The sequence below is a fragment of the Bacillus rossius genome, chromosome 1 (assembly GCF_032445375.1).
Source record: "Bacillus rossius redtenbacheri isolate Brsri chromosome 1, Brsri_v3, whole genome shotgun sequence".
Lineage (NCBI taxonomy): Eukaryota > Metazoa > Arthropoda > Insecta > Phasmatodea > Bacillidae > Bacillus > Bacillus rossius.
Genome location: NC_086330.1, coordinates 70,095,952 through 70,108,148, shown reverse-complemented (window position 1 = coordinate 70,108,148; position 12,197 = coordinate 70,095,952). Strand labels below are relative to the sequence as shown.

At 34.2% G+C, this 12,197-nt stretch overlaps 1 protein-coding gene across 1 annotated transcript; it reads right to left on the bottom strand.

The window, feature by feature from the left end:
* Window positions 1-871: 871 nt before the first annotated feature.
* Window positions 872-11,692, bottom strand: LOC134537352 (trafficking protein particle complex subunit 6b). Its single transcript, XM_063377699.1, has 4 exons — window positions 11,503-11,692; window positions 7,262-7,323; window positions 6,642-6,843; window positions 872-1,444 (listed from the first exon to the last, which is right to left on the bottom strand). The coding sequence occupies exons 1-4, from the start codon at window positions 11,587-11,589 to the stop codon at window positions 1,319-1,321; spliced, it is 477 nt and encodes a 158-aa protein (XP_063233769.1). The 5' UTR covers window positions 11,590-11,692; the 3' UTR covers window positions 872-1,318.
* Between the last annotated feature and the right edge of the window lie 505 nt (window positions 11,693-12,197).

The window sequence follows — 12,197 nt, the reverse complement described above, 5'->3', positions numbered from 1 at the left end:
TATGATTTATTTAAACACATTTGTGTCCAAAATGTTTAACTTTTTTTATGTTTTGAAGCAAGTTCATACCATAATTGCAACTGTGAATAAATCTCAACAATGTGAGACAGTAGCAACTAACTTACTGCATTTTTTCCATAACAAAACAGATCACATAAACACAGGATCAGATTCCAGAGGAAATTTGCAGTACATGTGCTAATAATATTGCTCAATACAAATAGAGTTCCATGGCCATTGTTTAAAAAAATAAGGGTGAATAACTTGGGTTTAAATGTAAATATTAGCTTATTTGTCACTAGTGTGTTGATGTTTTTTTTTAATTTTATGTTTTACGTGAAAAGGCTAGAATTTACCAGTTCCCAAAGGAAAAAAAAAAAATTGCTGATGCAATCAGCAACCAGTAAATATTGTTATGTATTGGCCAATTATCTCTCACTGGTATTCCTCAGCTATAGTAATGAGCTTAGTGCAATGCTGCTATTCAAATTCAAAAGAGCAACATATTCACTAAGGAATGACTTGGCTTGAGGTGCTGCTGGGTTTAAAATATTTGCTGAGGACACTGATTAAAAAAAAAAATTTGGACATGACCACTGACAAAGTAAACCAGCAATGCCACAATCATTAAAAGTGCATGCACACTATAGTTTTTGTATTTTTTAATCAGCCTATACCAAAATTATTTTAGTAATACATTCATCGAAATTGAATTGAAATAAGAATTACATAATTTCAACACCATTAAAGATCACAATTTAGTCAAGTGTTTACCTACTAAGACTCATGAAACAATACCTGTCCGAATAATATACCAAACAAAATAATACACTTTGTTAAAGAACTATCATAAATAATATTAAAATAACTATTTTAATTGTGTTTTCATAATTTATTCCTAGCACATAAATACATTTTTAAGGTTCTGTAACAGAAATATTATTGTAGATAGTTTTTGACACTTTTCAGATAGCACATCTCTCATAGGTACAAAGATTGAAAACACAGTTACATTATAATAATACTACTAATAACAATAAATTATATACAAAAAATATAAATAATCAATTGTGTTACAATTCATAAATATAATTTTTTTTTCCAGTTTGAAACTACATAAATTCTTTGAAACCAAAATGTCATCTATCCGTATTGACATATTGTTACATCAATTAACATGATGACAATAAGACATAACACCTGGATTGTTAAAAACATATGTACCTATAAACAGCACAAAATCAGGAGGCAATGCTTTGTATAAGTTCCCAGTTTATCATCGATGCCTTGATTCTTTGTTGCCCAAGTAGCAGTCTTGTTATGTCCTCTGAACCTGTATGTGGAACTTGCACGCAGGCATGGTCTGAACCTCTGCTGTCACCATGCAGTTGATCCCGAGGTTAGAGAGTGCACCACGTATCAGGCCACACGTGAACGCAACGTACTGCAGCACAAACAAGACAGAGGTTAGGATACATAAATACTCAGGACTCACTGTTTTCCTGGGTCTCTTGCAAGCAAGACATTTCGCAAGCTGGCAGATGAAGATTTTCTGTAATTTTACATTAATTTTTTGAATTTTAACATTTATCATTTCAAAATCAGTTTTCTGTAAGTCATTAATATCTATGACAGCAAAAATTGTAAGGAATATACTTAATTAGAATAAAAAAGCTAATTTTCTATGCAAAAGCAGATAAAGTACATCCTTTTCATATTTTTTTTAAGAGACTAGGCTCTATAATAATCATTTAAAGAATTTAAAATCCTGTTTTTTTCCCTAAATTAACTAAAAACTAAATGTGTTTGGGAGGGGTCTGGGCCGATTGGGAGGGGACTCTAAGCGTGTCTCCGGCCGAAGCCTATACACTCTAATCATGCAGGATTTAAGGTATGCAGGAGAGGTAGCATGCATCATGTGTTAGGAGAAGATTGGCCAGCCATGGCAGTGTTTGGCACCATGACTAACTCCCCTCACTGACTATTCTAGATTAAAACTAGATAAGTTGGGCCCAGGTAAAACCTGCATAGACACAGGGAAAACCCTGGGCACTTTCATGCGGGATTCAAAAACACAGTCCACACATTTTCTTGGAGGGATTCCTGGAAAACAGAGACAGTAAATATCAGAGTGGTCTAACTGGAATTCAAGCCCAGAGCCACCAGAATGCAAATACAGTGTCTTGCCACTGCACATCATCACGTCATCACATCACTCCATAAAACCTTAAAGTTGTTAGCAATTAATGAGTCACAGTCATAACATCAAAAAGAAACACATGTTGAACTTCATTTCTTACAATAACCAAGATGAAAAAGAACCATAAGTTTATTGAAACAGCCACACATTTTCAAACCCAACGGGCATTTATACACCTTGTACTTATCATAAATAATATAATGAATAGGCATGAATGTTTTTAAATTCTACAACAGGTACAATTCAAATGCAGCAGAGCAAAAAACACTAAGCAGTCAGATGCTGAATGCATATTATCTTTTGTTAGAACAACAGAAGCTGTGCTGTACCAGTGCAAGAGTAGACCATAATAGAACATAACAACGTAACTGCTAAGGTATAGGTAGCCATGCAAGTAATTGAATTGCTGCAATTTGAATTTACATGGATGCTTCCCACAGTAAAACAAATCATTAAAAATAAATTAACTATATAAATTAATAATTAACTATATAAATTAATAAAATATTGCAGTACAGAATAATTTAATAAAAAAAAACCACAGAATAAACTGATTGGTATCTAAGGAAAAAACAAGAAAATAACCCAATGCAAAACTAAAATAAGCAAAACCTAACATAAAACCACACGCAACCTGGTCGAAAACTACTTAATACCTAAAGCATTATTTAAAGTACACATTAAAAAAAATTGTGCATGGAGTCCACCGCAACAGAAATAAAAATTCTTGCATATTAGGTATAGATACAGATAAATTAGTAGCATTTTTTTAATTGGACAAGAGAAAATAATTGAGAATAGCTACGATAAGGATATGATCTCAAATGAAAAAATGCCTTTTTCCATGGCCTGAACTCTCACATTCGTTCACTGGCACTTTTTGGCACCTCTTTTGGCGGTTTATTCCTACTTTGCCTTCAATAATACCTCTTATCTGCTTCTGCCTTTTTATTATTTCTAGGCAAGATGTTAAATCATGATCTCCAGCTGAATCAAATAAAAGAACAAAAAAACACTCTAAGACTATCAGTCTATAAGTCATTTTGATATTTCAAATCACAGCATTCGCACACCAAAAATAAATTACACTCATAAAGCTAATCTCTAAAGTTTATATGTCTTTTTTATATATTTATTAATACATTATTCACGTAAACATGAATGATACTTATAAAGTTAATTCAACAAATAAACAACTCTTATCCAAATGAATAAATAAATTGTAGATACTTTAAATAAAATAAAATACATATGGTAGCGACAATCGTTAGCCATTAAGAGAATTCCGTAGCATCACTGCTGTGTCATTTCTACCTCTCACCTGCCGTCTCCCATTTCGACCGTTACAACTAGCACATAGCATGCTACACTACGTACCTATTCCCCCCCCCCCCCCCGCACTTGTCAACTAAACCATTCGATTGCTAGTACACGCGGTGAAGTAGCGTTGCCACTGACGAACACTTCTCCTTTCCTGGTTCCCCCACCATGTGCAAGTACCTAACTAATCTTCTAAAGTAATTGGAATTTTCATAATGCTTGAAAATTGTAGCAATGTAGTTTCACTTCAAAAATAAAACCACTCAATTTGGCAGTTTTTCTTTTTTTAAGATACGAATAAACACAGTTCTTATGTTCAACCATATACACAGCATTGTCAGAACATAAGGCTACACAATTATGTACAGACACAACAAATTTTTGATTTCCATCAATAAAATATGTCCTATATTTTTGCCAATTGAAACACCTTGCAAAGATGGCATGGCCAACAGGTAATTAGCAACTGAACTAAAGAAGGTTCGGAAAAGTAAATACAAAGTAGATACAACTTATTATTTGTATCTTTGTTCCAAATTGTTTACAAAGAAAAAAAAAGTCACCTTGCAAAAGCTTAACAACTGTGGTAGTTGTGCTGGATTCCATTTCTTTGATTAAAGCAGCAGTTTACGTGGGCCCACAACTATAGCTTTCACTGTGTCTGAAGTCGGGAACATTTTCCGGAACAAATTTCCAGCGTGATCGGCTACATACAAGTATGTTCTATTAAAAAACTGTGAAATAGTATTTAGTTGTAATCAAAGTCATACACCAGCCCATTCTGTTTTTTATTGTCTGTGGAAATTATGATGGCACAAACAACATCACTAAATATCTTCATACACAAGCATCAAACTTCTGAACATGTAGAAAACAATACAACCCGTACATGCTGCCATTTTTGCCATGGAACTAGAAGTCATATGAAAAAAATTTCCCTTTCGATTGTTTCACGGGGAGAGGAAAAAAAGGAACTGCACATCTGTTTTCAAGTTAGTCAGCTCGATTTAGTTCCGTTAAATAATTTTCATCTTTTCTTGTTTACATGACAAAATAAGTCCAGATGAGCTGTCATACTGAAACTGGGGTGGGGGGGGGGGGGGGGGGGCGAGAAGAGAGAGAGAGAAAGCTAGAGAGAGAGAGAGAGAACCATTTCCTCCACCACCGGGTAAAAAAGGTTTATATAAATTGTAAGCTTGAAAAGCTTAAGATATTTAGAATTTCTGTACAACCATAATTTAGATTATTTTTCCATATAAGTTCTAGGGTGGGTTTCCACAGCGTCGTACTACATGTTTCAAAACATCCAAAGCATGCTCATTTGGGTTAATATTTGGAGACATCGCAGGGCATTCTATTGTGTGGATGTCAGCCTCCTAGAGAGTTGTTCATATAGAGTCCAGCACGCCACTCACAAATGCCGTTTAGCAAGATAAACGCATTGCCTACATGTTGTCTGCAGCTCAACAATACGCTGGAGGGTCTTTTCTTGATGCTGCGGAGTTCTTTATCACTCTCTATGACGACAGTGATGTCCGACGCCCGTACATGATGCCTGCCCAAAACATGACTGATCCATCTCCCTGCTGGACCCGAAGGACTGTGTGCCCGAGTCAAGCATCCCCCCACTCTCTCCTCCGATGATTGTCACAAGTCAGGCAAATCATCAATAAGGACATCATGCCAATGATCCAGGCTCCATTGCTAGTGCTCTCTTACCCAAGTTCATATGCCACCATGGAGCTTGGCTGTTAGTGCAGGTGATCATGTTGAAAGTCTGATCACTAAGTTTTCCCTGTGTATATGGTTTCTAACAGTCTGCATTGCCACAGGTCTCCTTGTTGCCTCCAGGAAGTCATTATGCAATTCTGTGGCATTCTCCTCATGGTTCCTACCAGCCATAATTCATAAGTATCTGTTATCACATGGTGGTGTTGATCGTTGACGACCAAAACGAGACAGTCTTCCACACTTGAGCTTTGGCCACACAAGAGTGCTATGCTCGCTATGCAAGTAAAATATAGCCAGCTGCATCTCAGGTGTCCCTGGCCACACCCAGCTATGCTGGCTATGTTTGCAATATTGGCGATCCTGTCTCACGGTGTTTGGTTCTCTGCTATTTTTCAAAACGTCGCTGACTTTGCACATGCGCACATAATAAAACTAACATCTGTTTTCTTGCGGAAATGGACTGTACTTCTGCGTTTGTTTTTTATGAAGTTGTGTTTCTCTCAGTATTGTACTTTAAATAGTCACGTAGAAGGAAAAGTTCATTGAAGGGGTACAAAAATATTCTCAAGTTTATGGAATAAATTGATGAATGAATATAGAAGGCAGAATATGAAGGAAAATGCCTGGGATTTGATTTCGAGAGAATGCTATCAAACTGAGTTGTATTTATTCTGAAATAATCATAAATTTGGCTGTGTCCTCACATGAAACTGCTTCATCAAATGATGAAATTCTGATTATTTTCTTTTGTAGTTTAACTTTGTGAACCCATTTCTTTTTACACTTACATACTGCGAGAGCCAGCAGATTATCATAATTGTCTGAATCATCACTCGAATCCCACGACATGCATCTCTCCAACATCGCGAACTACACTGATCTGTCTGGCCACCTGACGAATTGAACATAGCATACACAGCGAACATCACTGACATAGCGTAGCTTTCTGTGTGGCCTTCCCTTTAGTGAAACATCATAATGCTGACATGTTCTAACGATGTCACTATGGTGTATGCTGACCTGATGAGTAACTTGCAGCACGAACAACACCCAGCCTGTTGCTAAGTGACAATGTGTAAACAAGCAAAAGTGGAGATGATACTTCTAGGCATGTTGACTCTCAGAACAGAGCAAACACACTACTTACTACTGATAAGAACTGTAGATGCAGCATGCTCTTCTGGGGTATACTGAGGCCACAGACTGTATTGGACTCTCAATAGACAGGAAGCAGTTTTTTCAGCTCTAATGTGACAATCCTGAAGTGTGACAACCAGCATGCAATATACAGAATGGTGCAAAACCTAATTTCGAGTAGTTTATGTGGAAATTATTGTATGACGGAACCAGTTTTACTGTCCGTTTTAAAACACAAAACTATGTAAGTTACCCTGGGAGCTTTATCCAAGTACTGTCGACCTGCCGAGAGCCTTGTGAGGAAACGGAATGTGTTGTCCTGAAGAACATACACGCCCTGATGATTGGTTCTCAAGTTATCAATTTGTTTCTTGTTGATTGAGGACCAAAAGTCAGTGCAAATAAACTTCATAGTTTCCAGTTCATCTTTGAATCGAGGCCACTCTTTGGTCAACCTAGAAAAAGGCAAGTAGCACATCACTTAAAAAAGAACTACAAAATCCAAAAAGTGGAAAAAGTTATTAACGGTAATACATATTTTCATGCAAGACAACTATTTTCAATTCTTTCTTAGTATCTATTTATTTTATAGGGTCTGAGATGCCATTTTAATTTTCAATCATATCAACAGTTTCTCTAAACTCTGCCAACCTTTATATGTAGAGTAGAGGTGGCCAAACAGATTGTGCATAAATAAATAATGTAAAACCCCATAAAATCAAATCAGTTGTATTCATTTATATCAAATGGATGGCTTATTAATATTATTGTATTGTCAGAACTACTAAATATTTTCAAATAAATCTGAGGAGTAATTTGTGGTAAACTCATGAGAAAAATACACAACTTATGGAGATGGCATTCATACTATACCTTTCAATGATCCTGTAGCCTGTTGAGAAGCCAAGGTACTCTAACGATGACAGATCACCTGCCTAAAAGAAAACTGAATTAAAGACAATCTGGGACATATTGTCAGCTATCTTCATACATCGATAGCATGAGTTATTGAGTTTAACAATTAAAAATTATGTTTGATACGAAATAGTTACGCACGTGAACTAACATTTTTTTAAGAAAACATTATTTTTAGTGTACTTATTAGTATTTTTCTAAAAACACAGAAACAGTGTTATGCTCCTAACATGGTGAAATTACAACAAAACTTAAATGCTTCTCTGTAATAAATCACAAATGGGTGTATTGTCACATGATCACTTTCCCAGTGGAAACTTTGAGCTTCTTCCTGAACAACAATATTATAGTTTTCAGAGAAATCAAGGTTTACTACAAACTAAGACTCTTTAATATTGTCTTTTTTGTCATTAATGAATGATGACTGTTGCTTTGCAATAAAATGCTTTTTTTTTTTTTTTTTTTTTTTTTTTAATTGTCAGTTTGTCACAGAAAATATGAATGAAATCCTCATTAGATTTCTGTAGAGTTTCGAGACTGCAACAATCAACAGACACCCACTAATAATAAGTGACATTTTCTATAAGATTTTCTTCAAAAGCTTCTTCAATAATTTTGCAAATTGGAGCAACACCTTGGCATTCTGTACATTCACTTGCATAGCAATTAATGCAGATACAGACTAAACAACAGAACACAGACAGAAGAGAGAAATGAGAGTGAGCCTGTCTCAACTTCTCTGTGAAGCTCTTGTCAGCTCATGAAACAATCAACAGACCTACCCACTATTAGTCACTTTTCATGTCACAACTTGAAGAATCATCTAGAACAGACTCTGCTGATTGTTATTATGAGTGTCTCCTTACATTTTCAAATAAAATGCATTATAAAATAAGTTATAAAAACTATTTCCAACTTAACTAAAAAAAATAATTCATTTTGTAAATACAGTAACTAAGGTGTTGTCTTAGAGGCAACCCTCCTAAGTACATAATTAATTATGCTAATAATCACCATAGTAAATAAATTAAGTACAGTTAGGGTACATAGTATTAAACTGATATAAAAACTTACAAAACACCCCTTTAAAATAATTATTATTTAACTATGAACCATTAGCCTCCCACTTTGAATTTTTGAGAATCATTTACCAAAAGTATAAACTATTTATAGGATTTTTTAAAATTTTCAAAAATGCACTTTTTGAGAATATAAAAAACAAAATTTTGAATTTGATTACTCAAAAACACTTTTTATAACAAAGTATATTGTGTTGTACATAAAAAAAAAGAGAATTTAAAACTGAGTAAAATACACCAATCCCATCTCTCTAGCTCAATTAGGAGAAAATCTATGGTGATCTCAAAATATGCCGGTTAGGTTTTTTTGGCGGATTTTGGGAAACTTTAAAAAGCAGTAATTTTGAAATAATCATTGAGATATTTGAAAAAAATTGGCATTTTTCTTAACCTCTATGAGAACAACCTTCATACCAAATTTCATCAAATTCTGAGGTGGTCAGGTTTATACCCTTTGTTGATTTGATATGGAATGACCCTTAATTCCTACCGGTTTGTGAAAAAATAATTTTACATTACTATACCTATTATTCACTTAATTGCCGATATTAATTGTTTACCCAAGTGGATTTTTAAAATTTTTTTGGAGAACTTAAGTCAATGTAGGTCATCATCATCAACTGCTTTAGGCCCGTGGCTGGGTCAGCTAAGTAAAGAGCCATCTTCCTCTGGCCCTCCACCATTCCTCATTTTTCACTTTACTCCGATATTCTCCTCTCTCCTGCACTCCTTAAACTATCTGCTCTTCCCATCTCCTCCTTGGTCTTCCTTGGTGTCTTTTTCCTGTGTACTTCAATTCCAACATTTTCCTAGGCTACTTCTCTTTTCCGGTAAATATGTAGTTTACGGATTAGAGCCAAAAATAATTTTAAAAATCTGAAATAACTTTCATTATATGCTCTTTTACGTCCTCTTTTCATTACAGCCTGCGGAGATAAGAAATTCCAATTACTTGTGGAGATATCGCCGTTCTTATTTTGCAATACAAGACCTATGTAATCATTTGACCGAAGCATTTTAAATTTTGCAGTGTGTGCGTGAATGCCTAAATAACAGAAATTTTCCATTAGGTAAGGTTAGTTACATTATAAATACTTCAAAATAAACGGAAATTAAAAATAATATCAATTAATTTTACTTGTATAGTTTTAAGTATTTATAATGTAACTGACCTGACCTAACAAAACAGGACAAAGGTAGATTAGGTCAGGTCAGCTACATTATAAATACTTCGAAACTGAACGGACATTAAAAATAATAAAATTAATTTTAATGGTTGTTTAGTTTTAAAGTATTTATAATGTAGCTGACCTAACCTAACAAACCGGGACAAAGGATGAACAGTAGGAACTCACATAATTTTCTTTTTACATGATGTAGTCGTTCACGTGGGAGACCTAAGATGCACATAAAGTTCTGCCATTCCTGATTACACCCGAACAATTCACCTTCAGCCAACTTCGGGATTTGTTTTATTTTTGCACAGGAAAAATGAATTCAAATATTAAAAGTGGTCGGTTAGGTTAGCTACATTAAAACACTTTAAAACACTATGGACGGTTAGTTAGGTAAGTATAGCTACATTAAAATAAACAGAGAAATATAAATATTAATAAATAAACCCGAGGTTGCCCGAAGGTGAATTGTTCGGGTGTAATCGGGAATGGCAGAACTTTTTGTGCATCTTAGGTTTCCCCTTTCTCGTACGTCGCAAAAAAAAATCATACTTGTAAACAAGCAACTATTAAAGCTGCACGAGTGCACAGGATGAAAATTAAAAAATTCAATATCACCTAAAGTATTTGGAATTTCTTATCTCCGCCGGGTTTAATGAAAAGAGGGAGTTAAAGAGCACAGAATAAAGGTATTTTCGGAATTTTAAATTTTTTTTAACAAATATTGCCCAAATATGAAAATTAAAAAATTCGATATCTCCTAAAGTATTTGGAATTTCTTATCTCCGAAGGCTGTAATGAAAAGAGGACGCAAAAGAGCATATAATGAAAGTTATTTCAGATTTTTAAAAAAATTTTTGGCGCTAATCCGTACACTACATATTTACCTCTTTTTCCATTCTCTGCACACGTCCATACCATTTCATTCTTGCTTTTTCAATGATCTCATTCAAGTCTTGTACTCCTATTCTTGCTTGTACAATCTTGCTTCTACAACAAATAAATATTTTCTGATAATAATGAATTATGACCATCAGGCGAATAAAAATATTTTTTTTTTCAAACTACAATATAAATAGGCCTACTTTATTATTTTGAAATTTCTTTTATGTGCAGGATCTTCTGACGTACTTAACTAAAACAGCAAGCATCATGTACCACAGGATCAAGCCAACCGGATCATGCTATCAGGATCTTTCGATGTACTAAATTAAAACAGCAAGAATTATGTACCACAGGATCATGCCATCAAGAAAAGCCTTCAGGATCCAGGGATATACTTTAATATATGAAAGGGAAGAATAAGCACATTTTTAATTTTCTCTCTTAATACTGTAAAAATACAGGTATTGTAATGTAAGCTTTAAACTTTTATTTTTCACGCAACTATTAGCAATTAAGAAACATCTCTTCAGGGGTAAATTTAGGGACGTGTGAAAACCATGTTTTCTGATATTTTTTTTCCCCATTCTAAAAAACTGCGACGTCCAATAATTACCGCTTTTGAACTGTGTGTGTAACAGATTCGATTGTGCCCAGGATTAGTTTTGGTAAATAATTATTATAACATAATTATTATGTTCACAAATTGAGTTAAACTATTAATATTATGGTATAATTTCCAGGATAAAAAAATTTCTGCATTTAATTTTGCAATTCCTGCACTATTGCATCTTTTATTCTGTTAACACTACCAAACTGCAACAGCATTATTTTTTCAAAGGCTAAAATAAAGAAAGGAATTAGGTTTATTTTATTAACGTTGTATCCAGGCCACTGTGTTAGTACTTTGTTGAAATGAATAAATGCTTATCGCTAAACTGTATTGTGGCCGGCCCTTAGGTCATTTCATAGTCTAACTTAAGTTATTATTCTTCTTATTTCCTAGGAGCTAGAACTCTCTGAAGTATTACCGGATTATCCGTCCTGTAAAAATTCTACGTACCTTTTTTTCATTCTCATTTTCTGAAATGACATATGAAACAATTTCAGCATGTAAATATTCAAACATAACTTCGTCAGCCATTTCCATAGGTTACTTAATTGGGGGTCTTGATCAAAACGCCGAATAGTTCCGAGGTTTACCGTTCGCTCGTATTAGAGATAGAGCTGTAGCAAAACGTATGTATTCGTTACTGAGTAACGGGTGCGGCATCTAGTAACGAGTAACGAAACGTTACACACGAATGCATTTCGTTACTCGCATCTTTCGTATGTTTCACGCATGCGCGCGCGTATTCGTTACAAAGAACGATGTTTGTTTATTAATAAAAGTATAATTTGGAAATTCGTCGTCCAAGTTTTTTACTGTTTATTAAAGGTATTGTGTGTGTAGACAAAGTTTTAGATTCGAACAGAAACAACGTAAGAAAGTATTTTTTACAAATTATAAATATGTATGTTTTTGTTTTTTATAATCGCGTATTTTCACGTTTTATGTTCTTATCTTAAAAGATATATTATAATAAAGCCGCTCTAATGAGAGTTAATTGTTTCTTGGTTAACAAAAGCTGTTAATTATCAAATATTTTTAATTGTTTATATTCGATTTATTTTTATTTACGCGACGTCATACTGTACGCGTACGAAATACGACTCGATTCGATGCTGTTACATAACATAGCATGTGCCATGTCATGC

What these genes read in the sequence shown, in the direction of transcription:
- LOC134537352 (XM_063377699.1), bottom strand. Translation starts at nt 11,589, where the DNA reads ATGGAAATGGCTGACGAAGTTATGTTTGAATATTTACATGCTGAAATT. An exon ending in AAAATGAGAATGAAAAAAAG is followed by an intron (nt 7,324 to 11,502) that starts GTACGTAGAATT and finishes GTTTTCTTTTAG; the next exon opens with GCAGGTGATCTGTCATCGTT. An exon ending in ACTTGGATAAAGCTCCCAGG is followed by an intron (nt 1,445 to 6,641) that starts GTAACTTACATA and finishes TTTGTGCTGCAG; the next exon opens with TACGTTGCGTTCACGTGTGG.